Below are 25,260 nucleotides of genomic sequence, written 5' to 3'. Positions count from 1 at the left end.
ATAAACTATTATTAACTATTACATAAAGACACGGAGTGTCCGAGGCCAAGTAGTGCACCACCTCGACGTCATCACGTGACCGCTATTTACATGCCGTTTTGGCCAAATTCTCGTTACACAACATGATCGATTCTCAAGTTACTTGTTGAACAGTTATGACGTCATTGGTCGGAGATTATAATTCAAGTGACAGATACAGCATAACAAAATAAAAACATTTTATTTTTGTTAATATTTGCAAATTTCTATTCATTTTAAGGAGTCAAATTATATCTCTAAATAGCAATATTAGGAAAACTTGTGTTCTAAACTTGACGTCATCTCGCCTACTATGACGTCATATTGTATCACTGATTTAGTCAAGTCAGATTATCTTAGTGCTTCCTTAACACACCTGCGAACTTTTGCTGATTTTTAAAACGAAGGAGGATTGTACAAAATTGTCTTTTTCACCTAACTTGTTTCAACATTCACCGATGGTATATTTATAAGACTTTACTGCTTATCTGAATCAATATTACGGACAGGTGTTAACAATAAGCGACGTGCAACTTACAATTATATGTTTCATTTGACAAGTAAGAATTGGGACATGGGTTTGATGAGGCTGTGCAGCTCCTATTTCCAGAAGGTTGTAGTGTTTCTCCACCAGTATTCCATTCGGTACAGAAGCCACCTATCATAAAAAAGTCAATTCCACAACAAGCCATACGTTGTTAAGGTCATAAATCTTCATTCTACCGGTATATATAAATACTAAAATTGTATTCTTGTATATATTTTAACTGTATTTGAAAAGAATAACATTAAAATGAGATTCAACACATCATGAAAATGTCTAATCAAAACTTTACCATGAGACATTATTGGGAAGGCACACAAATCCACATAGACATCCTCATCTTCAGTGGGTACACAATGGTACTCGAGACTTTCAAATTCAGAGCAGTTTTGTTGAATAGTCCCGCATCCTTTTAATGTTTTAGCTGTTGTCCATTCAGTCTCGTTTTTCGGACAGTGTAAGACATTTTTAACTGACTGTGTTGATGCAGTACATTGAAGAAATGTATCTACGATCTGAGAAAAATATATTTCTACTAATTATATAATGGTGTTATTATTTGGATGTACTTCGCCGAAATAGTATTCAGGGTTTGACACTTGATGCACGAACAAAAATCGACACTATGTGTCAAACCCTGCCTACAATTTCGGCAGAGTACATCCAAATAATAACACTATCATAATTATTATGCTGACTGTTGTTTGTTTATGACAATTTCATAAAATTTCCATCCCAAACCCGTTTACAGACATTAAATCTGAATAAAAATTTTCTTAAACCCTCTTTAATCAAGCGTTATATCAAAACGCGTTTTAATGACTCCGAAGTACCAATTCAGGTTACGTTGCAATTTCGGTTATTGAAAAATTCCATTATTCGTTAGAGAATTTATCATCAAGATCTTTGTAATGATATTAGTCTTTTGGAAAGAATCTTCATTTATTTCTTGTTCTGTTTCAAATGTTTGAAAACTACGTTTATATACATGTACTTAAAAATGCATTGCATAAGATAACGGTGGTTCTGGCGTAATCGAGTAGCATGTTGTACTGATAAAATTGTGAGTTCGATCCCCAGCGTGGCTGAAACCTTTTTTTTTTTTTAAAAAAGACAGTCGTACACTATTTATATAATAGCGTTGTGCTTTGCATGCACTATGCCTAAATAGTAGTCAGGGTTTGACACATGGTGCAAGAGCATTTCATGCATTAGGTATAATGTACAGAAAGTTTCGGAGAATTTCAGTTGAGTGAAAGGGGAAAAAATTGCAAGAAATTATTTTAGAAAAATCATTTTGTTTATTTTTTTCTTTAAGTGTAAAATATTTGAAACTAAGTTTATATATATTAAAACACAGAGTTTTAGATAACGGCGTCTATGGCGTAATCGGTAGCGCGTCGGACTGACAATTTCAGGGTCGTGTGTTCGATCCCTGGGTGTGCGCTGTCAGATTTTCTTCAGAAATAGAAGCCGTGCACTATTTCGGCATAGTATGCTTACGCTATATAAATCCTTAGAACACTATGCGAAAATAGTTGGATATTGATTATATAGAGACAAACTGACAGGAAGCATAATAATTCGGCACAGCATGTTTACCCTATATAAATCTTTAGACTACGATGCGAAAATAGTTGGGTATTGATTATGGAGACAAACTCAAAGGAAGCATAATAATAGCAAATATCACACATATTTAGATATAAAAAAAAACAAACAATTTAAAACAATATGTTAAGTTGTAACTGATCTGGAAATAAAACACAATACCTTGAAGCACAAGACACATGTTACCAACCCAAACAACAAATGCATTTACTAAGTCTGGATTCTTACACTAAAAGAAAAAAAATAGCACCCATTTATCATAAGATAGTAGGATTATTAACTTCAACCAGATGGGGATTTTCGTCTGATCATAATAACCGGAAAGAATTTTGTATAAGACTAAAATTATGTGCCTAAGATTATTCTATGCATTTCCTGTATTTTGTTAATAAGAAGTGTTTCAATATCGCCTAAATAAAGAAAGTGTGTCAAACAACAATTATCTCTGACAATATCCAGTATCATGTCAACAATTATCTGTCTATTTGACTTTGAAATCATGTATAGTTTGGAACCAATATTTTTATGGAGACTTTATACAACTGCAAACTGTAGTATCTTTAAGAGAGTAGACACCTTTCCCCTTTCTTTACCTTAGGCACGTCTAATGGACCTTAGACTTGTTATTTCAAATTATCACATAAAATTACTCTGTAGTTTGTGTTGAAAGATGAGGTAGGGAAGACAATCTCGACAATTTTTTTAAATTGTTAGCCGTCACTAATGTAACTATTTTGTGGTGAAATAACGTTCGCCGTTATATCTTTGAGTCATGCCTTTCAGCTCATGATTTTACAAAGTTTCTATGACATTGACTTGTACAACCTTGTATCTGCATAAGCTCACTGAAACTTCTCTTGAAATTAAACCAGATTATCACTTACAACACTGGGCAAATCTCCTTATTAACATGATATGATGACTAAAAGTATCCAATAATTCTCAAATGAAAAGTATGTTTAAATCGTGTCGTGGAACGTTTTACTTCCTCACCATCAGAATCACAAGGTTAACTAGTGCTAATTGTAACGGGAACCGTTACAGATGTTCCCCAAACGCCCCCCCCCCTCATCCCTTATGATGCCCCATTCCCTACAAGCTTCATTAAATTAGACAATACTTTTGTAATATAGATGGACACTTTATTTTTAAGGGCATCTCATTGGAAAACTACTCCGATATAGCCATATGGGTATTAGCCAATCAAATTTCAGCGCATGTTTTCTACATTTTTCACATTAATTTTCTTATAGTGTCTCACAATACATACATTTGTCTTAAATATCAAAAAAAAATTCATTGAAAAATAATGTAACCCTTTAAGTATTAGCCAATCAGAATTCAGCATACGCGCATGCATGGCTTGCATTCAATTTTGATGGTATCATGATGTAGGAGCTCTATGTGCCTATCCATGTTGTAAATTTCATCCTGTTTTGTTGAAAACCAAAGGAGTTATAGACATTTAAAGTTTCAGCCAATCAGATTGTAGAACACCTGCATGCGCGTGTTTTCAAGAAATTTCCTATATAATATGCTGTAGCACCTTATAATATATATTTATATTCTAAATTTCAACGTATTTTGTCAAAAAACCAGGAAATCGTTGAAATTTTTGTATCAGCCAATCAGAAGAGAGCGCACGTGCATGCGCGTGAGTTCACGCAAAATTGACCATGTTGCCTTGTCTAGACTACTAATATATCTTTATACTTTGAGTTTCAAAGCAATTCATCAAGAAATATAAAAGTTACGGCTTCAGGAAGTATATCAGTCATTTCACTCATTGCACGCGCGCGCACGTGCATGCATGTGCGAGCAAAATGACCTTCGTTCCGAACACCTACACAACATGCCTATTAACCCTAAAAAGGTTTCATGTCAATCGGATGAGTGGTTCTATGAGAACACTCTCGGACAAAAAAGCACCGGAGAAGAAAGTAGAAAAAAAGAATAATAATAATAATAAGAAGAAGAAGAAGAAGAAACAGAGTAAAAACAATATGTTCCCAAACTTCGTTTGGGGAACATAATAATGACCTTTGATCTGGTCCTGGACCAATCAGCAATGGAGGACTTAAGAGTGTGTATGAAAGGCTCAACATTTTTTGTCAGACAAAGTAAATGTTGACTTTTTGGCCTCCGTCTTCTGTCACCTAAATTGTTTTTGCGACCCCTCCCCATCCTCAGCGCGGGACACTTTTTGCAGAAAAAAATTTGGTGGCTTTGTTTCTGACTATGAAATGTGCATCTCGCCAATTTATCTTTCAACTTTCCTGGATCTCCGACAGTCAGCCATTTTTCAAATGTAAAATGATGGTATGATATAAATTAAGGTTAACATTTATTCTTGAAAATGTCACCGAATATAAAGCTATAAAGTTTACAAGGTTCATGTAGATTGATACACATTAAACATGATTAAGAAAGCTTGCCTGTATAAAAATTTAAGATGGTGTTCCTCATGTTATAGAATCTTGTTGAAGAAGTAAAATACGTTATTGAACATGTTGAATGTGCATTAGATATTTAAAATACTGTCGTAAAATAAGGAAACATTTTAGTTATTTAAGTGCATTCAAGTACTTCACATTCAATTAATTAAATGAATCATCAATTTACGTCAAATGCGTCTGTTATTTAAAATCTAGAATCTTATTCAAATAATTCAACAAAGAACAACGCTGATTGTGTATTTAGTTCATTTATCAAGAACTTATTAAATTACACAAAGTCTAAGAATGAAGAAAATCGCTATTAATATAAGCATATTCCCAATAAACCTCAAAGTGCAAGCGCATACACTAGACTGTTTAAGCTGAAATACGGAATATCAATTGCTTAATTCATGTATATTCTTATATGTGCTGGGTGTTGATTTTGGTCTGAAAATATTTTTGTAATTGATTACGATGTAGAGGCGAAGAGGAATTTTTTTGCTATTTTACGCATTTTCGGTAGAATTAAGATTACTTCTCAAACAGAACAGTCTAGCTCCCAGAACTTTTAAGGTAAGGGACGTAAATTTCTTTTAATGTATCAATTTTTATAATCAAAATCAGCTGGATGCCCTTGCACTAACGTCAGTTTTCTACATTCAGCTTAAAATTCTATTTTTATACCTGTCACGGGACACACATACGATACATGCGACCTAACTGGTACGACACAAACCTATTCATCATTAGTAAGTACATGTATACTATTTTTCCTACAATTACATATTTACTATTGTTGCAGTGATTTTTAAATTTAATACATATTAAAAAATTAAGAAAACATTTCCCATTGCCTTTGTTAGCTGAGTTGACTGATAATGGGTCTCAAGATACCCAGCTGATGAAAGCAATTTAATCTTATCATAATTCATAGCTGGCATTAATTTACGTTCAATTATACTAACATTTTGGTCGAAATCTTATCATATTCAAAGGATAAAAGGAGGAAAAAGGAAAACAATATTCATACATTTTCGAATTTGCGAGGTGGGTTTTATAAATAGATATAGACTTCCTGACATGGAATAATAACGTATATTCAACACAGTTTTATATCAAATGACATTAGGCATTGTTTTAAATTTTTTTTTTTGAAAAAGTTAAGCAGGATAACAATTAAAATAAAATTTTGAGAAAAAAATGCTACAAAGGTTTTACATAATATTCTTCTTTTTTTTCAAATTCAAATTCATTTAAACATGCACATAATATCATTACATTTAGCTTTCCGAATATATATATATATATATATATATATATATATATATATATATATATATATATATATATATATATATATATATATATGTTTGTTACTAATTAGAACAATAAGACACTTATAATTACCTTATCTCTCCTGCAAAAAGATAATTCATGAGTATTTGTCTTGTGACTATAATTATATAAATAACTGTGAAATCTATAAATGGGAAAGGGAATTTTTATTGTAAAGAGGATTTTATAAATACTTCCTGCTCAGGATTATAAATATTTATCATTGACGATTTTTAATAGGAACCCCGTCAATTAAGGAGAAAATAATCCATAGTTACCGTTCATTAAATCATAAACAAAATGGATGTTTTTGAACATCTTAAATGTAATTTTAATATTTTATATTCTTTACATAGTACGTGATATCAAAGATTCTTGTTGGAGAAATATAATATTGAATGTCCCTTAGATACATAAACCAATATCTAGAATTAAACAAAAATTCGTCTTATAAGTGCATTTATGTAAAATTCACTATTAGTAAATTGACTGAAGCATCATCTACTGTCGAAAATGCGATTTGTATTTTAAATTCAAGCATATTAAAGAACCGCCCAATGTTGTGAGCTGCTTGATAAATTGATAAAGCTCTTTCATTGGCCTACTGTTTAATCGTATCCAGCGCGATTTTCAGTAAATTATTTTGTAAATGCAGAATCGAATTAAAAGGATAACAATCTTTCAGATAAGAAATTGTAAATTCTAAAGAGGTGAAGACTTTTGTGGATAAGATATTGATATAGTGCTTATATCCAATAAAGCATCACTTTAAACTTACTTTAATTTGTACAAAGCGGATGTGGTCAAAATTAGGCTTGTTTTTAGTTTTAGTGTACAAAGCTGGCATATTATTGGATATCTAGTAGTGTCTCACATAGCTTCCTGGATTAAGGGTTATGGAATCTATACCTTCAAGAGGAAAAGGGAACAAAATTGGGGGGGGGGGGGCTGTTAATTAATAATATGTCGGTTTTGAAGGTTAAAAATAAATAGTGCTACTGAGTTGAGAAAAAAAGACCCATTTCCCCAAAATAAAACTTTAGAAAATGCTATTCATTGTCCTTAGAGTGAAATCGTGTATGTTTTCCCTACATTTTTCCCGTGCTGAATATAGGCCTTAACCTACCCAGGTGATGCAAGCAATTTAATCGTAACATAATTCATAACTGTTTAGTTCGAATGTAACAAGTACTTACATTTTTTGGTCAGAAACATTACATATTCAAGATGTTAAAAGGATGAAAAGAGCATATCAAATGAGTTTCTGAATTTGCGACGTGCATATTACTTACATCGGACGTATCAAACATCCGAACATTGAATACTAATCTGTACACAACACATTTCTAAATATTTTTTTTTTGATATTGTATACTTTGGAATCGTATCAAGTTTGATTTGCAGAAATTTTTCTAAAATGCAGAATTAAATCGAAAGGATAAAATCATTTCAGATTTGAAAATATGTAATATATTCAAAAGATGTATAAACTTTTGTGAATGAGACATTAATATAGTGCCAATCAAAATATGCAGCATTTTTAACAAATTTAAAACGGATGTACTCGCATCTCTTTAGTATAGGCATTTTGCTTTAGTGTGCTTGCATATTATTGTATTCCTGTATTTTATTCCTGTAGTCTCAAAGACCATATTGGATTCAGACTTATGGAAACTATACTTTATAGAGGATAAAGACGCTGAGTTTAAAAAAAATCAGGGAAAATAAATGGGTTTGAATGTTAAAAACAGATATTGCTAATATGTTCAGAAAAATGCACCTATTTGCAACAAATTATCACAAATTACTGTAGATTCCTAAATATACGCGAGGAATTACTTATCACGTAATTACGCAAGAAGCACCACTCGCAAAATAAAATTTCTCGCTTTTATTTTTATGGTGCTGAAATCAATGTAAAATCCCTTGATCAACCGTCCACACGCGAATTATTGTTCTCGCGATTTGACGTTAAAGAGCTATTTCGCGATTATAAGTACTCGCGAAAAATAAGGAATCTACAGTACACTTTTTTTTATAGAAATATTTGTTATAATGATATCGTGTGTTTTTAAAAATAGGTCGTAACATACCCAGCTAATGCAAGCAATAATTTCGAACCGGGAACAACTGAAATTTGATTACTAAAAGGAGCTCACATTTTTTTTAATGTTATGACCCTATAATATTCAGAGGATGGGTAAATAGGAAAGGGGAAAAATAATGCATTTGCTAATTGGCTTTGAAGGTTTTATCTGACTATCACACATACTAGGAACATTGCATATTTAAATATTATGCATCAGATAAATGGTATTGAATACTAGTCTTTAAATCTTACGTATCAGACATAGGAACATAGAATATTTAAATATTATACTTATCAGACTTACTAACATTAAATATTTAAATATTACGTATCAGACTTATTAACATTGAATATTTAAACCTTGATGAAAATTATGAAAATGGAATTTTGAAGTAATGCTAATAAGATTGTGAAGAAACGTTCCTCGTTATCAAAATAATGTTTTTCTTAAAAAGGGCATTAATACATGCACAAAAATGAAAAAAAATGAGCGTCTCGAATTTGTGAATTTCTAACATATTATTGTTAATAAAATGAGCATGTTTATTACCTTATCGTCCTGTAAAAAGATAACGTCTGTGTAATTGTCTCTTTTGTAACTGGATAACTGTAAAATATATTATTAGGAAAAGGAATTTTTTTTATCTCTTCTTTCTACTCACAATTGACAATGTAAATTAGTGACGATTTCCTAACAGGAACTCCGTCATACAAGCAGTCTTATTAGCTTTTATTACATCATGTTAAATCGTTTTCAAATATCTTGATTTTAATATACCTAAATAAAAATCAATTGTTGGAATGTAGGTATCTGTTCTTTATGATTGGATAAAGAAATATCATATGCATACATGTACAATATTAAACCTGTCTACGAATTCTAAAAGTTCAAGGTATAAATGAGAAAAAAAAATGGAAATGAAAATAGAGGTGTGACTGAAGCAGCTTCATGTAATAAGCGTGTTAGTGAAGATTTATTTTTAGGAAAGGGGATCCCCGCTTATAGTGGAAATAATAAGGTATTCAACAAATGACTAATTCAGTTTTAATATGTTTAAACAAAAATCAGTCAAACAAAACATAACAATGTAATCGTTATGATATAGTTAAAAGTAGTTGGAAAGAAAAATTAGTTTCTTAATTACTTTGCAACACTTACATACGAAAGCGTATTAGGGCTGCATCAATATCTTTTATTAATTTTTTTTAACAAATTATCAATTTGTTTTAACACATTATCAGTTTGTTTTCACACATTATCAATTTGTTATAACAAATAAGTAATTTGTTACATGTATAACAAATAAGTAATTTGTTATAAAAAAAAAATCAGTAATTTGTTAATGTGTTGTAACAATTTATCAATTTGATATAACAAATTATCTTTGTGTCATAACAGATTATCAAATTGTTATAACAAATTAGCAATTTGTTAAAATAATTTATTAAATTGATATACAAATATTTTTTCCTGAATTCCCATACAAAACTAAGACCCTAATAAGTTGACTCCAACATCCCTTCTACATCCCTTAAACAGACATAACTCTACACGACATATGTATTTTAAATGTAATTTGAGGATACTTAAATATGTATTTGAATTTGATAAATGTGGCCTCGTTGTTATTTAGAAAAAGATCAAATGAATTTGTCCCTACAATTTAATGTACAAATACCTTTGTTAACTTTTGGTCCGGTCTCTTTCTTTCTCTTTCTCTCTCATGCAAACATGATTGAGTAAATAACGATGGCTCTGCTCATTGATTAATTGTTTGTGCTTTACGTCCCTTACAAGATTATTTCAATGCGTCATGGAATATGCCAGCATGTTTAACGATGTCCTGTGCAATATTGAGGTCAATGTTACTCTAAGACTTACAGTTAATCAATAAAACGAAGGGCATTAGTTTTAAGTAAACTGTGAAGTATTAAATTATTATTTATTTTCATTTATTTATTTATTTTTGATGACATTTTTAAAAAGTGTCTTGAAAAGAGTGCATTTTTCCATATTCATATACAATGTGATAGAAGAAAAAACGTACGCGTGTTTAATATTTAAAAAAAAAATACGTAATAGAATACATGAACATTCTCATTATGAGAAAGTAGACCGAATCTCGCAAGATACCTTTATATATTCTCACTTTGAAAACACATCTGATTTGAAGATCGATAGAGGGTATTGTTAACTATCTAATAGATATTCAAAGAAATTGGGGACAACATTAAAACTAGACCGAGAAAAGCATTTTCTTTAAGGGGCGGAATGGCTTGAAACACGTGACTTTTCCTTTTTTGTTCAAAGTTTTGAGACAAACTTGTTATATTTCACATTTTTACTTAATGTTCAAACATGTACAATGGTGAACAAAACGTACATAAAGTCTGATCAATCACTTTTTTTTGAAAAACGATCTTTCACTCTAGAAATGTGCCTTTATTTTTCGAAGGGTATAAATTGCATTTTTAAAAAAAATTCCCAGACTTCAACGGATCAGGAACGTGAGCTGAAAAAAAAAATCTTGTCAATGTTTATTTTTCTTATATTGTATATTACTAATTTAGAATGTCCTACATATTTTAAGGCAGTTGTTTCAGCAGATTTCTTGAATTATTTAAAAGATATTGCCGCACAAATATTGCTCCGTACCGTGTCAGAATGAAGTTTTGATTCTTGAGGTTTACGGGTGCAATACTGATTTAATAACGTGGATTTTTTGTACAAATCAAAAAAATATGTATAAAGACATGGATCTTTTCAAATATTTTACAATATTAATTGAATTTAACATTATTTAAGCATTTATTTTTATTCCACATTGCATAGGGATCGGATGAATTATGCACTTTTTAAAAATAATTTCACGACAAAAAACATATTTATGAAAAATTCTATCAATTAATATATATATTTTTTTATTTTACAACTGGCTGGACGTCCATTATTTCAATAATAAATTGTAGAAATATCGAAAGGTGAGGCTTAGTCCAATTTCGCACTTGCCATGATCATAAGGCACGATGTAAGCGTGAGAAAATCGCTGTATGTTTCCAAATACGGAAAACAACTATGACATCACGCAAAAGTCTTTGCTTGATTATAAAAGATAGGTATAAACAAGATGTATTTGTGAAACAATGATGCCCCCATATGGCAGCATTTTACAAAAGTTAAAGTTTCTCAAGTGCAAGTCAAACTCAGAGGTTGTGGTCAAAAGATAAAACATGTCGTTAGCCATGACGTGAAATGGCATGCCATTGAAGATACATTTACTCCAGATATATTAAGGCCAAGCACAAATCATTGAAACATTATGGCCAAAGTTTAAGTTTTTTAAAAATAGGTCAAACTCCTAGGTCAAGGTCAATGGTTAAAAATCAATTGTACCCAGGGGAAGGCCTTGTCATAAGAAATATATACGTGAAATAGCAAGGCCCTAGCATCAACTATTCAAAAGTTATGGCCAATGTTAAAGTTTTTAAAAAGCGGGTCAAACTCAGGTCAAGGTCAAAAGATAAAAAACATATTTATACCAATGGAATGGTCTTGTGACAATCAATACATATTTGAAGTATGAAAGGCCTAGCACAAACTGTTCAAAAGTTACCTAGGTTAAAGTTTGGAATTTTTTTGCAAAAGGGGGTCAAACACCTAGAACATGGTCAGGAAGGTCAAATATATTGGTATCCAAGGGAAGGTCTTGTCACAAGAAATACACTTGTGGAATATGAAAGCCATAGTTCCGAATAATCAAAAGTCATATGAAATGTTAAAGTTTTGGGGGGAAAACAGAAACAAACAGAGGACGAACAGGGCAAATACTATATACCCCCGAATCATCGATTACGGAGGCATAAAAAATAATTCTGCTATCATCCAAGGAAAATTTTTTTTTTGTTTCCTTTTAAACCTAACACCCCCAAAATGGACTGACAATCACCTTCTTGATAAAATTAATAAATAAGGTAGACCGTTTAATCAACTAAAATAATCACAGCATAATATTTTTAAAATACACCTACTTTTGAAAACTTTTAATGATGTTTTTTTTTTAAAAAGTATTCCTACCGGTATCTCAGAAAACTATATGGGTATTCCATATATCAACGTTGCAGTGAATGAAACCATTGGTTACAAATGATACCTATCGAATTCTAAGTTTATATATATATATATATATATATATATATATATATATATATATATATATATATATATATATATATATATATATATATATATATATATATATATATATAATGAATGGATTTTTTTTAACACCTTTTGTAATTAATAAATAACTAACTAATCATTCGCTAGAACTGAAAAATGTAAATCTTATATTTTCAGAATTACATTTACAGGTGCAGGGAAGGCGCAACGATGGAGATATAAGTCCACAATTTTCCGTCTAAGCACTTAATATTTTTCGACAAGAAACTGAGTTACATTTATACTGTTTCATTAAAGGTGGGTCATCACATTTCCCCATGTTTGATTGCAAAAATAAATTATTATATTTTCGAAGCATGTTGTTAAAGCTGTTCATGTGTTCAAAGGGATAATCACTAATTCCTTTTTTTTTCATGAATGCTTTGTGAATTTCTACTCCTGTAGATGTTCTCTCATTTCTTGCAGTGGTGTGATATATTGCTGTTCTCTACTCCGTCTTCTGTAGATAAAGATAATGAAATAAATTCACTTGAATGTTCTTATCATGTCTAAAAACTTCCTCTTACTTTCAAATCAGAAAAAAAAATTCTCTTATATTTACCCCCGATACCAGATGAATATCATTATAATTATCCCAAAGGCAACCACTACAGAGACATGTGCAAGAATGATTTCCTTCGTAATATATAGAGAATCTCTGAAAATATGAAATAATTGCAAATAAAAGAAGTTGGTAAATGATTTTTAGTTTATAACGTGTGTATTACTGCCAAATCAACTAAATTATAACCGTACGTACAACAGTTTGTGATTAAATTTGTTATGTATTCGCATGCCTTCAATGAACTTAATATATTTTTTGATTTAAAATAAATCTTTGATAAGCGTGTATTTTATTAATTTTTCACTCCCTATTCATACACTTTATTTCAATAAGTTATTTATGCAAACTTTTGTGGGATCTAAGTTTAGATTTCAGTTAGATTCATTTACTAAAAATTGATACCGAAGTAAATAGGAAAAAAAAAGAAACCAGAGTGTCCTTACTTGTTATCAGTTTGAGTGGTGTACGAAACAGTTTGATCAGTAATGTTGTACTCATAGCACTCTTGATCTAATGTAAAGGAAAAATGTTGAAGTCATAGCGGAGAAACTTTAGCTATATTTGCTGTCTTGATCAATTGTTCAACCTTTCTTTCCTTTATCTAATGCATCCTTTTAACTTCCAAAGACTAAAGTCAAATCAAATTCTAAAGGCGAGATATAAATAAAGGATTGTTAAAAAGAATATATGTTTATCATGAATGTTTATTGAGAATAAATTACACTTGAATATTTCATTTGCGAAATATTCTTTAGGGCATGGCTCGGAGAAATTTAAACAGCCTCTGTTATAAGATGGTTGTAATACACTTCCTCCAGTGTTCCACTCGGGACAATATCCTAAAATACAAAAAAATAAAGCTTGTTTATTATTTTAAAATTACACTTGAATTTGGATGACGGATAACTAGAGGTATATCTGTTCAACAACAGTGCTTCTTGCCTAATCAAAATACATACCAAACAGTATTAAATGTGGAGCACACACTTCGACAAATGTGTGTATGACTTCCGTAGGTACACAATGGTACAAAAGTTCCTCTGAAGAACACTTGTTATTTATCGACTCGCAGTCTTTTCTTGTCTTTGAATTTAACCACTCATCCTTGTTGGAAGGACAACGACTTATAGGTGCAACACTTTTTTTCGATTCCCTGCATATGTTTATTGCATTCGTCAACTGAAAAGATTTCATATCAGGTTTGTATATAAGAGGGTTAATATGTTATATTCATGTACCCATTAATGTTCAACTCATAGAAATTTCCGAATCAATAATAGAATAACAACTTATACAATTATGGACTCTTTCGGTGGTGGATATGGTTTGTTATTCACCAAAAATATCAATATTGACTGAGGCAAGGCCGAGGTCAATATAGATATATTTCTGGTGAATAACAAACCATATTCACCCCCGAAAGAGTCCGCAATAGTTTTATTATATAGTCCGGATCTGAGTAGATAATACATTGAAGGGCTGCATGACGACACGATTTACATTAACGAACTTCTGTCGTAGAAAAATTAAAAATGTCCAGAGTACAAATTATAGGTACTGTGTTTTCCATTCGTTGTGTGTAAGACATCGACATATTTGGAAAAAAAAAATCTGGCAGTAGCTGGGTCCGGCCGTTACAACCACTGTTTACAATGTTTGTAATGTCACAATCGCCGCTACACTGATCCTCTGATGAATACAGCTTCATATCCAGTGAATATGTGTTATGAACCGTTTTCGAATTCGTTTGTATAGATTACATAGGGACTATAAATAGACGATATAATAATAATATTTAATTTTAAAAATAAGGAACATTCTTTTAGTAAAAATACAACAGAAACGTTAACTTACACATATTATAATATCTTACCTTTAAGGTACATGTAATAAACAGCAGGACAATTTCATAGAAAACACACATCTTCCAGTTGCAGGTTTTCCCTAGCGTTTTTTTAAACCTGAAACTGGAAATTGGATTGCGCATTAAATAAAGTTAGATGTTAGATGTCAAATGTTTGGAGAGATCCCTCTACTCTCCAAATAACCCTTAGTCATCTCGTAGGTTGTCTAATATTTCTTCTTTTATATATATTTTTTTTCAGGTAAGTACTCCGGACTCTGGACCGTGGCTTGAGACGTTGTCCCTAGACTTGACGGCTTGGCTAAGATCAGGTGCCCATGTTGGTTGCAGATTAACAAAAAAATAAAGTTAAATAAAATGTATTAGAAGTATGTTCTATGTAACACTACATCCTTTTGGCAGATTGTCTGAAATTTATGTCCATGTCTGTCAAGCGGTTAAAAAAAATTCACTCTTACTATAGCAGAGACCCAAGTGGGCTACGGACTATACATATTCAGGCATAACATTTATCTTTATCATATTCATCTGATTAAAAAAAAGTATAATTCAAATACAAACTCTTCACAGAATATTTTCTGAGCAAAAAAATCACTTAACTCATTACCATTTAAATGTTACATTATATAAAGGACATGGGTAAATTTGTTAATCTCTGAGTGTTTTTCTACTCTTAATATTTGGACATCTTAAGTAAAAATACATTAAAGTACTTTCAATTTTTCTAAAGATAATGTAAATTGGGATGAAAATTTCAAACATATTTGGTAATACTCAGAGAAAAACTGTGTCAAATATTTTTTGATTGACTATTTTGAGACCTTGGGCTACGGACTATACATATCGTATTTTTCATTTACTGAGAAACCATAGAAAAATAGATGCTTGTATCAGTAAATATTTGATAAAATTATCATCTTGGAGTTCACACGTGTTTAATAAATCCTTTCATTTGGATATTAAATCAATTTATATAAAATTCTGTGAAATTTTACAAAATAAAACAAAAACTTCATATAAATTCACAATACAAGTAAAATATAAATTGTCAGAACAAAATAATACATGTCAGAATTACATTAATTGGTGTTTTGATAATAAAATATAGTTTAAAACCATCTAAAGACCAAGAATGAGCTTTAATTTAGCATCTAAGAAGGATGAATTTCATGTGAGCACGGGGGCTACAGACTATACTGTTAATCATCTCTATTGTGGACAATCAACTTAAAGAAAATATAACTGTAAAGTTAAATTTTGGGCATTTTTTTTTATTATTTGGTTTTCTATAACAGTTCAAACCACTTACTTTGAATATTTATAATACCATACTTAAAATCAATTGTCTAAATAAATGTACTATATACTTTCAATGCCAAATGAAATTCCAGTTCAACTAATTAAAGCATTATGGGTGTTCAAACTATAATGAATAAAAGCAACAGGAGCTGTAATTAAATCAAGGCATGATTTTTTTTTTTTTGGGGGGGGGGGGGGTTACGGACTATATTGCTTCATTTTTTTTATTTTAATGTTAAGCATATTGCTCAAGATGGTCATTCAAAGGGGGTACATTGTATCAGTATATAACTTATTATGATCATATGGTGTAATGCATAAAAAATTACAAAACATGATTGACCATTTGAAGTAAAAAAAATATTAATAGTACAATATTTATCCATAAAGAATAAATGTTTTTTTTGTTTTTGTTTTGTTTTTTTTTAAATGAACAATTCAGTGACAAGTAGATTGGGTGGTGCAATCATAGGAGTGAAGGTCTCACTTTGTACTAAATTGCAATGTAAGGAGTTGATCCTTATGTTTTGGGATCAAATCCCACTATGGGATGTTAAGACTGGTTAATGAGAACTAATAAACCATTGAAGCCCCATTTTGTAGTAGATGCAAGCAGGAAAAAATCTCTTGTTAATACAGAAGTATGGTTATATGGTCTGTAAATTTGCTAAATTTATTTGTAGAGTCCGTAGCCCTTTTGTAAGTAGGATTTGCGTTGCTAAATATTCTTTTAAAAATATTCCAATGCTAATCATTCTAAATGGATTGATAATATGTATCACAAGAAGGAAAACTTTATCATGTATATTTAGAAATATGTTGTGACCACAAACATAACAAGACAGACTACAGAAGCAAGCCTTTGGTTGAAAAATGTTAATTTTCAGGCATTTTATCTTTAATTACAGTGGTATTTGTATTTAAAAACATAACATTTGTTCGAATAAACATATTATTGCATTGTAGTTAATGTATCAATAATGTATATGACTTTTTCTGGAAGTTATTATATTAGGGCTACGGACTATACAGGGCTACGGACACCAATCATTCCTCTATAATTTCTTTTGGTGTTAGCGCAAAAGCTATTCATTACTGTTTTTTTACTTTACAGGTAACTGTGAAAATATTAAACAAGAGCATTATTAATTCTACATCCTCTTGTTCAACACACACTTTAATGAAATATGGGGCTACGGACTATACAAAATATTAGACCACTATGGAAAATAAAATACAAAATGTGCACACATTTTACTATATAACCACTTTGTATTTCTCAAAGTACTTCTTTCTTAAGTAAAATAAAAATTTCTAAACACATTATATTTTGCTCTTGTTTTGCTAGAAATTATGCATTTATTCCAAAATTGATAAATCGTAAATTACATAACAAAGGTATATCTGCACAAATTGATTCATAATTTCCACAATTTTTATCCTTTTTCTTTTCTGTAAAAAATAAACCTAACCAGAACGATTTCTCTATAATAAAGTATATTTATCTTGGAATGTTTCATTCATAATAATTTTGAATAACCATTTTTTAAAATGTAAAAAATCAAGTGCAACAGCATAACGTTTAAAAAATTATGAATCTTTGACTTTATTCTGTTGTTTTTTCAAACATGCAGATATTATATATATGATATCATGTACCAATGGAAAGCTCTCAATCTGATCCTTGCAATGCAACAAAAGATATTAAGATTAGATGTTACTTTAAAGAGTTACATCTATATAACATCATTTAGTTGGAAATGGGCACCTGATCTTGGCCAAGCCGTTGAGTGTTTAGAAAAGTAGATTTACAGTAAATTAGTTTTGAATTTAACGTTTAAGGATATCCGCTCCTCAGCCAGGAAAGATTACTCTTAGAAATGTTATTTGACTTAATAAAGTCTCAGAATGAAGCTTGATAATTGTATCTTCTCCTACAACAGTTTTTGTGGTATGCATCTCAATATGAAGAGTTCTTTGAAGTCTTGGAAACGGTTTTGTAAAATGTTGACATTTGTACCCAATAAAAGAACAAAAATAAATACAGTTTAAGGGAAATCGAATTTATAACAATTGAAGTAAATAGAACTATATTACATATATTACTGTGGAAGTATATAAACATGCAATTTTCTCCAGATACCTGGATACCTGTATTTTCCTATCCTAGATGTACTTAATGATCAATTTTCAATTAGAAAATGCATAGCGGGTGCTTTTATTCCCGTTTCCTGAAAATATATTTGAGATTTAATAATTTTCCTTATATAATATTGTTAGCTATAATGATGTAATGATGAACTTTGAAGAAATACTATGGAAAAATAAACATATCTGAGAGAATTCAGAGACATTTTTTCCACATTTTTATTACTAAACTTCTGATTTTCAGAATCTGAGAATCGAACTATTACAGATTTTATCATGAAAATTTAAATGAAAAGAATCACGTTTTTTTTTTTTTTTTTTTTTTTTTTTTTTTTTTTTTTTTTTTTTTTTAATTGTATTTTTTTTGGTTGTTGTTTTTCAGTGGATTGGAATCCAACAAGGTATGTGTCATCTATTCTAAGTCCTAGTTGCAAATAAGATATTCTTATAATCCATTTTATACCATGGTCTACAATTCTGTTTATTTTCTGAATCAAATTAGGTGAAAACGTGGAATATCATCCATGTCATGTTGCTTACAGTTACTTTATATATTCAAGCTATGGCTCTCCTATTACAACGTATATGTTTTGCTATATGAATTGAGAATGAAATATTCCATGTATATCGCAACCGTATATAATATTGATATAAAAAAGATCTAAAAACATTTTTTTTTCGCTTATACAAAGAAAAAAAGAGGTCGTTTATTAAATTCAAAGTTTTCCTTTTTCTTTTCTTCATTTTTTCTTTCTTTTCATTTTTTCCTTTTCTTTAAATGATATGGAAGCACTTGCGTAATCCTAGCTACGCCCCTGACCATTAGACTCACAAAAGAAATACGGAGTATTATGAGGTTGTGCTGCGTGGTCATGCCATTTTTACAAAAACATAATAATGTTATTCAGAGTTAAAACTATGTGAAGATAAGTTGTTATTAATCAAATAAATGACTGCTGTATCTTTCGCATTTTTAATTTTATCGCGCCTACCCACGCGATTAATTATGAACGTTTTGAATACCCGTCGTAAACTTCATTGTACTGTTTAAAAAAAAACCTTCTTAACGTAGAACCTACGTCGTATGACGTCATACTGAGAAAATGAGTTTAGACTGTCTTTTTGGTGCTAGATCCATTATGACGTCATAATTAATTTAATGTTACTTTTCCCCGTACTTTCTTCAAGACTGTCTCATGTAATGAAGTTACACAACTGTGATAATGTGAATGACATGCAACTATTTTGAAGGAAATCAAAAATCCTAAGAAATCTAAATAGTACAATATCTTGATGAAAAGTGTCTGAGTCAAAGATCTGTTAAAAAATGTGTGTAAATTTTGTAATGTCTATCATGAAATGACGTGCATTCCCTTTCATTATTATTTGTTAATCATTCATAATGGTTAATGTATAATAATAATGTTTCCCTAAAATATTATCTTTTTAAATAAAAAAAAATACATTTTTTGATAAATATTCACGTTGTAAATCTGAACGTAACCCCAAAACAGTAATTTAATAATTAAATCCTGTGTAAGTGCAAAAAAGGTCAACAAAAGAAGTATGGATAAATAGAGTGTTCTCATTCGTTTGTGGGGAAAGGTATATATTTTAATCACTTTTTGTAATTATTTGGGTGTGTTCTTCATCATATTAAAGATTGAAAACATTCTGACAAAGACTTTTGAAAAATATTTACAAATTTAGGAGGTAAATTGACTCAAAAAAAATTGAGCACATTTGCCTATATTCGTTGAAATCTGGACTTAATCTTTTATGTCAATTGAATAAAAAAGAATTTATTCTTGAATAATATCGCTTAATATGGTTCAGTTAATAAAGTCTATAAACGACGATGTTTGAAGAAGTATTTTAGTGATTTATTATATTCTCTATATGATCAGTACCCCTAAAAATGGCTGAAAATATGTAGTCGCAGTGTAAAATTATCATTCCAAGTTGCACAGACTGCACTACATTTAATAACAAAGAAACATACCATATATTTTTAACTGATTGATAAGCGAGAGCTAATTTATCATTTTGAAAAGTTTGAAAATCTTGTGACAAAGACTTTTCCGACATAGGTTCTACCTTAAGTTTGTAAATAAATATATGTATGTTTATGTGATAGGCCTGATGACTTAAAATAATAAATAACGTGATCTGGAAAAAGATCTTTGATTAAATAATTTACAACATAATTAAATCAATTATCAAATCTTCAACATTTTACCTACCTTATCATAAGCTGTAACATTCTTTTATACGGTCAATTATTAATCTCCGTAAAACTTATAAATAGAACCAGAATTCCCTAAATTGAAAGACTATTTTCATTATCTAACAAACAGGGATACGAATTTATTCATTTTAAAACAAAGAGGAAGAAAAAAAAAGTTACTAACATTTTGTCTTGATAGAGCTAAAATGTAAAAAGAAAATTGATAGGGAGATAATTTATGTGATTTCAAACAAATACGAAGATAAAATAAAAAATAATTTCAAATCGAAAGTAGAAATTTATAAATGATAAATCATGATCCCGTTTGTGTTATATTTACCAAGTAGTAAAGCGTGAATATATTTTTAAATGCCACACAATTGAAGCATTCTGAAAGTACAGAGGTACTTTTAAGTTTGCATAAATTGCAGTACCAAAAGATATTTCGTTGAAAACAACTGACTTTTGAGTTTGACTGATCTACATGACATTGTAATTTTGTTATACAAAATTTGATAGAAATTATCATAAAATGTTAATACGTTCAAACCTTACGACATGTTTCACAGCCCGAACAGATACAAAATAATCTTATACACTCCTAGACCATTAACTTCATGGTTGTATATAAAATAAAAAATATATGAGCTAGTCTGTCCTCCATGATTTTTTCCTCATTTATACTATTAGTATATGTATCATATGATTCATCTTTTTTACTTTTGTCTTCTTTCACTTTCATTTTCTCAATAAGTATTTTATATACAAGTACTTGTACCTCTGACCGAAATTTATATGTTGTAAATATTTCTTTTTTCATTGTCCTCATGTACCATATGTATTAGATGATTTTGAGTGAATAAATGAACTTGAACATGAACTTGAAGACTATGCTATTGTGTGAATGTTTAATGGTGTCTAGCTCTAAACAATGAAGGTTTTATCTGAGGTACGCTGTATTTAACAGTCATTAAAATCTACAGAATAAGTAAAGAAAATCGCTTTCCCACCTGAAAATGCAAAAAATAATAAATAAATAAATAAATAAATAAATAAATAAATAAATAAATAAATAAATAAATAAATAAAAGTTTACTCCAATATTGTCTTCTAGATACTTTTCGCTTAAAACGACACAGTCAGACTTCTTAACTCATGATTTGTTTCTAAATTCATTTACATAATACTCAAGCATTGTGTTTAATGTACGAACTTTACGGCTGATTACGGGCCTGTATCAAATTGCAATGCTCAGGAATATGCTTTGCCCAAAAATTTGTTTGTTTTGTTTTTTGTTTTGTTTTTTGTTTTTTGTTTTTTTTTTTTTTTTTTGGTTTGTTTTGTTTTAACGTTCCTTTCGAGAATGTTTTACTCATATTGAGATGCCAACACTTGCCGGTTTAGGGCTGCAGATTTAGACCTATACTAGGCACTCAGGGCCGTTGAGCAGTGATCTTTTTCTTGCCGGCACCTACTGCGACACTGGACCTCTGCCTATACGGTCTCATCCAAAGAACCGGTCTCTGCGTCCCGCAGTGGGATTCGAACCCACGACGTAAGGATCAACTCCTTACCCTGCGACTCATTAGCAAACGCTCTAACCACAACGCCAGGCAGGTAACTTCTACCCTTAAATAACAATGCGTATTTAAGCCTGTTTAAAACACATTCGTCATCTTGACCACTATTTCATTGTTACAGTTTACGATGTTCTTCCCAGGTCAACTAATCTTGAAACATCTTGAATGACAGATGATCCAAAGAGCGTTCTCTGTAGTAAACCAGCAAACTTGGAGTACATATTATCAGCATGCTCAGAGGCTTTGAAAGAGGGGAAATACACTTGGAGAAGTTATAGAGTTCCACCAAGTATAGCTGACACCCTGGAGAAAAGTATTAAAAAAAGCCAAAGGAAAACAGAAAGAGCCTGTCAACGTTTTGTATGAGGGTGAAAAAGGACATAAAGTTAATGTTGAAGAAAATGGCTTGCTGGGTACAGCAAGAAATTGGCAGATGGGGCAGACCTGAAGACAATATGAGAATTTCTACCAGAGATAGCAACTACAATCAAGAGACCTCTGGAGGATGTAGTGGACAGCGCCGAAACAGTCGATGAAGGAGGATCCACCTGAAGACGGAACCACGCATCTTCTCATCAGGATGTATACATGTACAAGTAATAGTAAAATCAAAGAGTTTAATTTCTAATGTAAAACTTGTATTAAATACATTTGTATATCGTAAAACTTTTCCCTCGGCATTCGGATTAGATCCCTCGCTTCTCTTGGCATTAAATATCTACTACTCGGAAAAAGTTTACTAAGATATACTTATCTCCTTCTAATCTTAGAAAATTAAACTGTTCATGGTTATAACTGATCGAACTGATCATCTATTTTTCTGATACAAATAACAAGCAAATGATTGAATGAATCTTATATTAATTCGAAATACACGTATTTTATGATGTTAATATCGTAAACCAAAACATTGGATCTGTAATTGGATGATATTTATAAAACCACATCCAAAATAACACAACAAAAATACCGATGTCGCTTTGGCTGATTACATGATGATATATATGCAGTTAATGTCATGGATGAGCGTTCAAATTAAAATGAGACTATAACGACAGTTCGCTTGGGTACTTTTTTCCTCTACAGCTCTCTTAGACAGTTGATAGAAAGTTCATCATTTAGAAATTAGCCAGCAGAGATAAATAATGTAGCATCCAACTTTCTTCTTCTTCTTTTCTTTTTTTTTTTTTACATAGGTATTATTTAATAGTGCTTATGTAGATTAAAGTATTTAAACAATAACATTTATTGAAATAACGATGCATTCTTCACTATTGCCAAAGGTATGAAAGACTATGTAGCTAAAATCAAGTAAATTCAGATATTTGTATGCTTTACCTATCCAGACGATTTTGACTAGGAACCAAAGCGTCCGGGGCTCCGCTGTACATGTGTATTTACAATCTAATTGATGTAAGATTTCAGTGCAACGTTAAGAAAAAATAATCAGTAAATAAATAACTACGATGTGGATTGTCGTTATTTTACATTTTGTCAGGTTTGCTAACATTAGGATACATTGTATTTTTTAAGTATGCATATGATTTTGGGGGGATTTAGAACTTACTTTTATCCTCAAATAGAAAGGAAGCGTAAGACCAAAGTCTATGTCTTGTTTAGACAATTTAAAATGTCCGAAGATTATTACTATGAATAAATATCCATTTACGTGCTGAAAATAAAGGCTAATATTTATGGTAACAAAAGTATTTAGCAAACCTGTAAATCTATGAAGTGAAATTATTTTTATTAAGAAAAATGAATAAAACTTCGTTGGAAATCTAACAAGCTTTGTCTGTACTAGGTATAAAAAAAAGCATGCAAAACCGTTTGAGAACAATTTTGACTTTAATATGTCAAGTTCAGCATATGCTTTTGGTTTTCAGATGTGAAAGTTTCAGAGATATTCTGGTCAGGTATCTCATGGCGAACAAAGTTTGTTACAAGTGGTGTGTATGACGTAGATGGACGATCTGTTTCTTTCTTGGGTGGAACAAATTGCGCAAATTGCTAGTGTCAGAACTAGAAATAAAATTGCTATCATGCTACAAATAGTCGCAATGGTGAATAAAAGATCGACTTTGTAAGGGAATTCATTGACGCTGAAATTTGTTACACTGAGATCAGAGAGATTCGTGTAATTCGATGAGACTGCACCAATTTCTTCTGACTTTGGATCTATGGATGTTGATTCTGTGGTCAAATCCAAAACTGAAGAGCAACTTATCAAGTTTAAAATGATTAGAAAAAAGTGTTCCGTCTTTAAGATGCGCATGGACTCATTGTATTCATAGAGTTCACATCTAAAAGTATATATCTTTAGGATAATAAATGTTAAACATTTCACACTCTTTTCTTGTACGTTTTCTATATGACAATATTTAGCAAAATTCATCTCGGAATTTCTTGAAAAAGTGATAGTCATACTCAATGAGTCATTATCATTGTTATAAATACCAGGTATTCAGCTTTCAGGTTGTTATTCTGTCATCATTAGCCTTGAAAATTTAGTTCATTTAGAAGACTTGAATGGTTTCACTTACAAAGAAATAAATTTAAAAAATTGTTATTTTAAGTCATTTGGGGGTTCCTTACAAAATTTTACTATAGTTATCTATACAAAACTATTGTAGATACTTTGATGCACAATGAAAGTTTACTTCAGATTTTTTTTTTTTTTTTTTTTTTTTTTTCTTTTTTTTTTTTTTTTTTTTTTTGAGATTTAGATCCTAGATATCTCTAATAACACATAAATGATGACAATTTTTGAAATAATTTGTGATACGCAAGTGATATTTCCATTTAAGGAGGAATTCTTCTCATATTTATTGTATCTTAAAATTAATGCAACTTTCACAGATTCAAGAAGACAATATCTCTAGGTAATGATATCAATTAGATTAAAAGTAACCATTTTATTTCAGGAGCAAGGTCAGGGCAAGGTCATTATCTTTTTCCTTGACATAAAGAATAAAAAAAAATTACTGTTGCCAATCTTGTGATACCTGCTTTTATTTCAAAGGATAAAATGCAAAGTAAATGGCCGGTACACTTTAGAGCTACAGTGTAGAGTAAAACAAGATACTGGCAACAGCAACCCCCCCCCCCCCCCCCGGACAAAACTCACTTGCGATGATGGTCTTACCATATTTTATGAGTTTAAAATATATCATTATGTACGGTTTCAGAATTGTTTACAGTTTTACTTTTCAATCGATTTCAGGACCTTTTTCATTTCTTCTATGAAACGTTTTCTTTTTATGAAATAAAAATCAGTTCAGATCATGATGTCTTCTTCATTTTGCCGATTCTTTACTTAGAAC

The 25,260-nt window shown here is 30.5% G+C and overlaps 1 protein-coding gene across 1 annotated transcript in view; it reads right to left on the bottom strand.

Annotated features, from left to right (window-relative positions):
- The window catches only part of LOC133178737 (uncharacterized), a 54,977-nt gene that overhangs the window by 3,950 nt on the left and 25,767 nt on the right, over positions 1 to 25,260 (bottom strand). The window contains exons 1-3 of the mRNA XM_061313445.1: positions 2,336 to 2,404; positions 855 to 1,077; positions 557 to 676 (exon numbers count right to left, since the gene is read on the bottom strand). Coding sequence (XP_061169429.1) covers positions 557 to 676; positions 855 to 1,077; positions 2,336 to 2,380 — 388 coding nt within the window. The 5' untranslated portion in view covers positions 2,381 to 2,404. Of the gene's footprint in view, positions 1 to 556; positions 677 to 854; positions 1,078 to 2,335 lie in introns of the transcript that reaches the window.

The sequence above is a fragment of the Saccostrea echinata genome, unplaced genomic scaffold (assembly GCF_033153115.1).
Source record: "Saccostrea echinata isolate AGI-Se365-2 ecotype Australia unplaced genomic scaffold, CSIRO_AGI_Sech_v1 ptg000003l, whole genome shotgun sequence".
NCBI classification, from domain to species: domain Eukaryota; kingdom Metazoa; phylum Mollusca; class Bivalvia; order Ostreida; family Ostreidae; genus Saccostrea; species Saccostrea echinata.
Note: the sequence above shows the minus strand (reverse complement) of the source record. Positions and strands in the feature narration are given on the sequence as shown.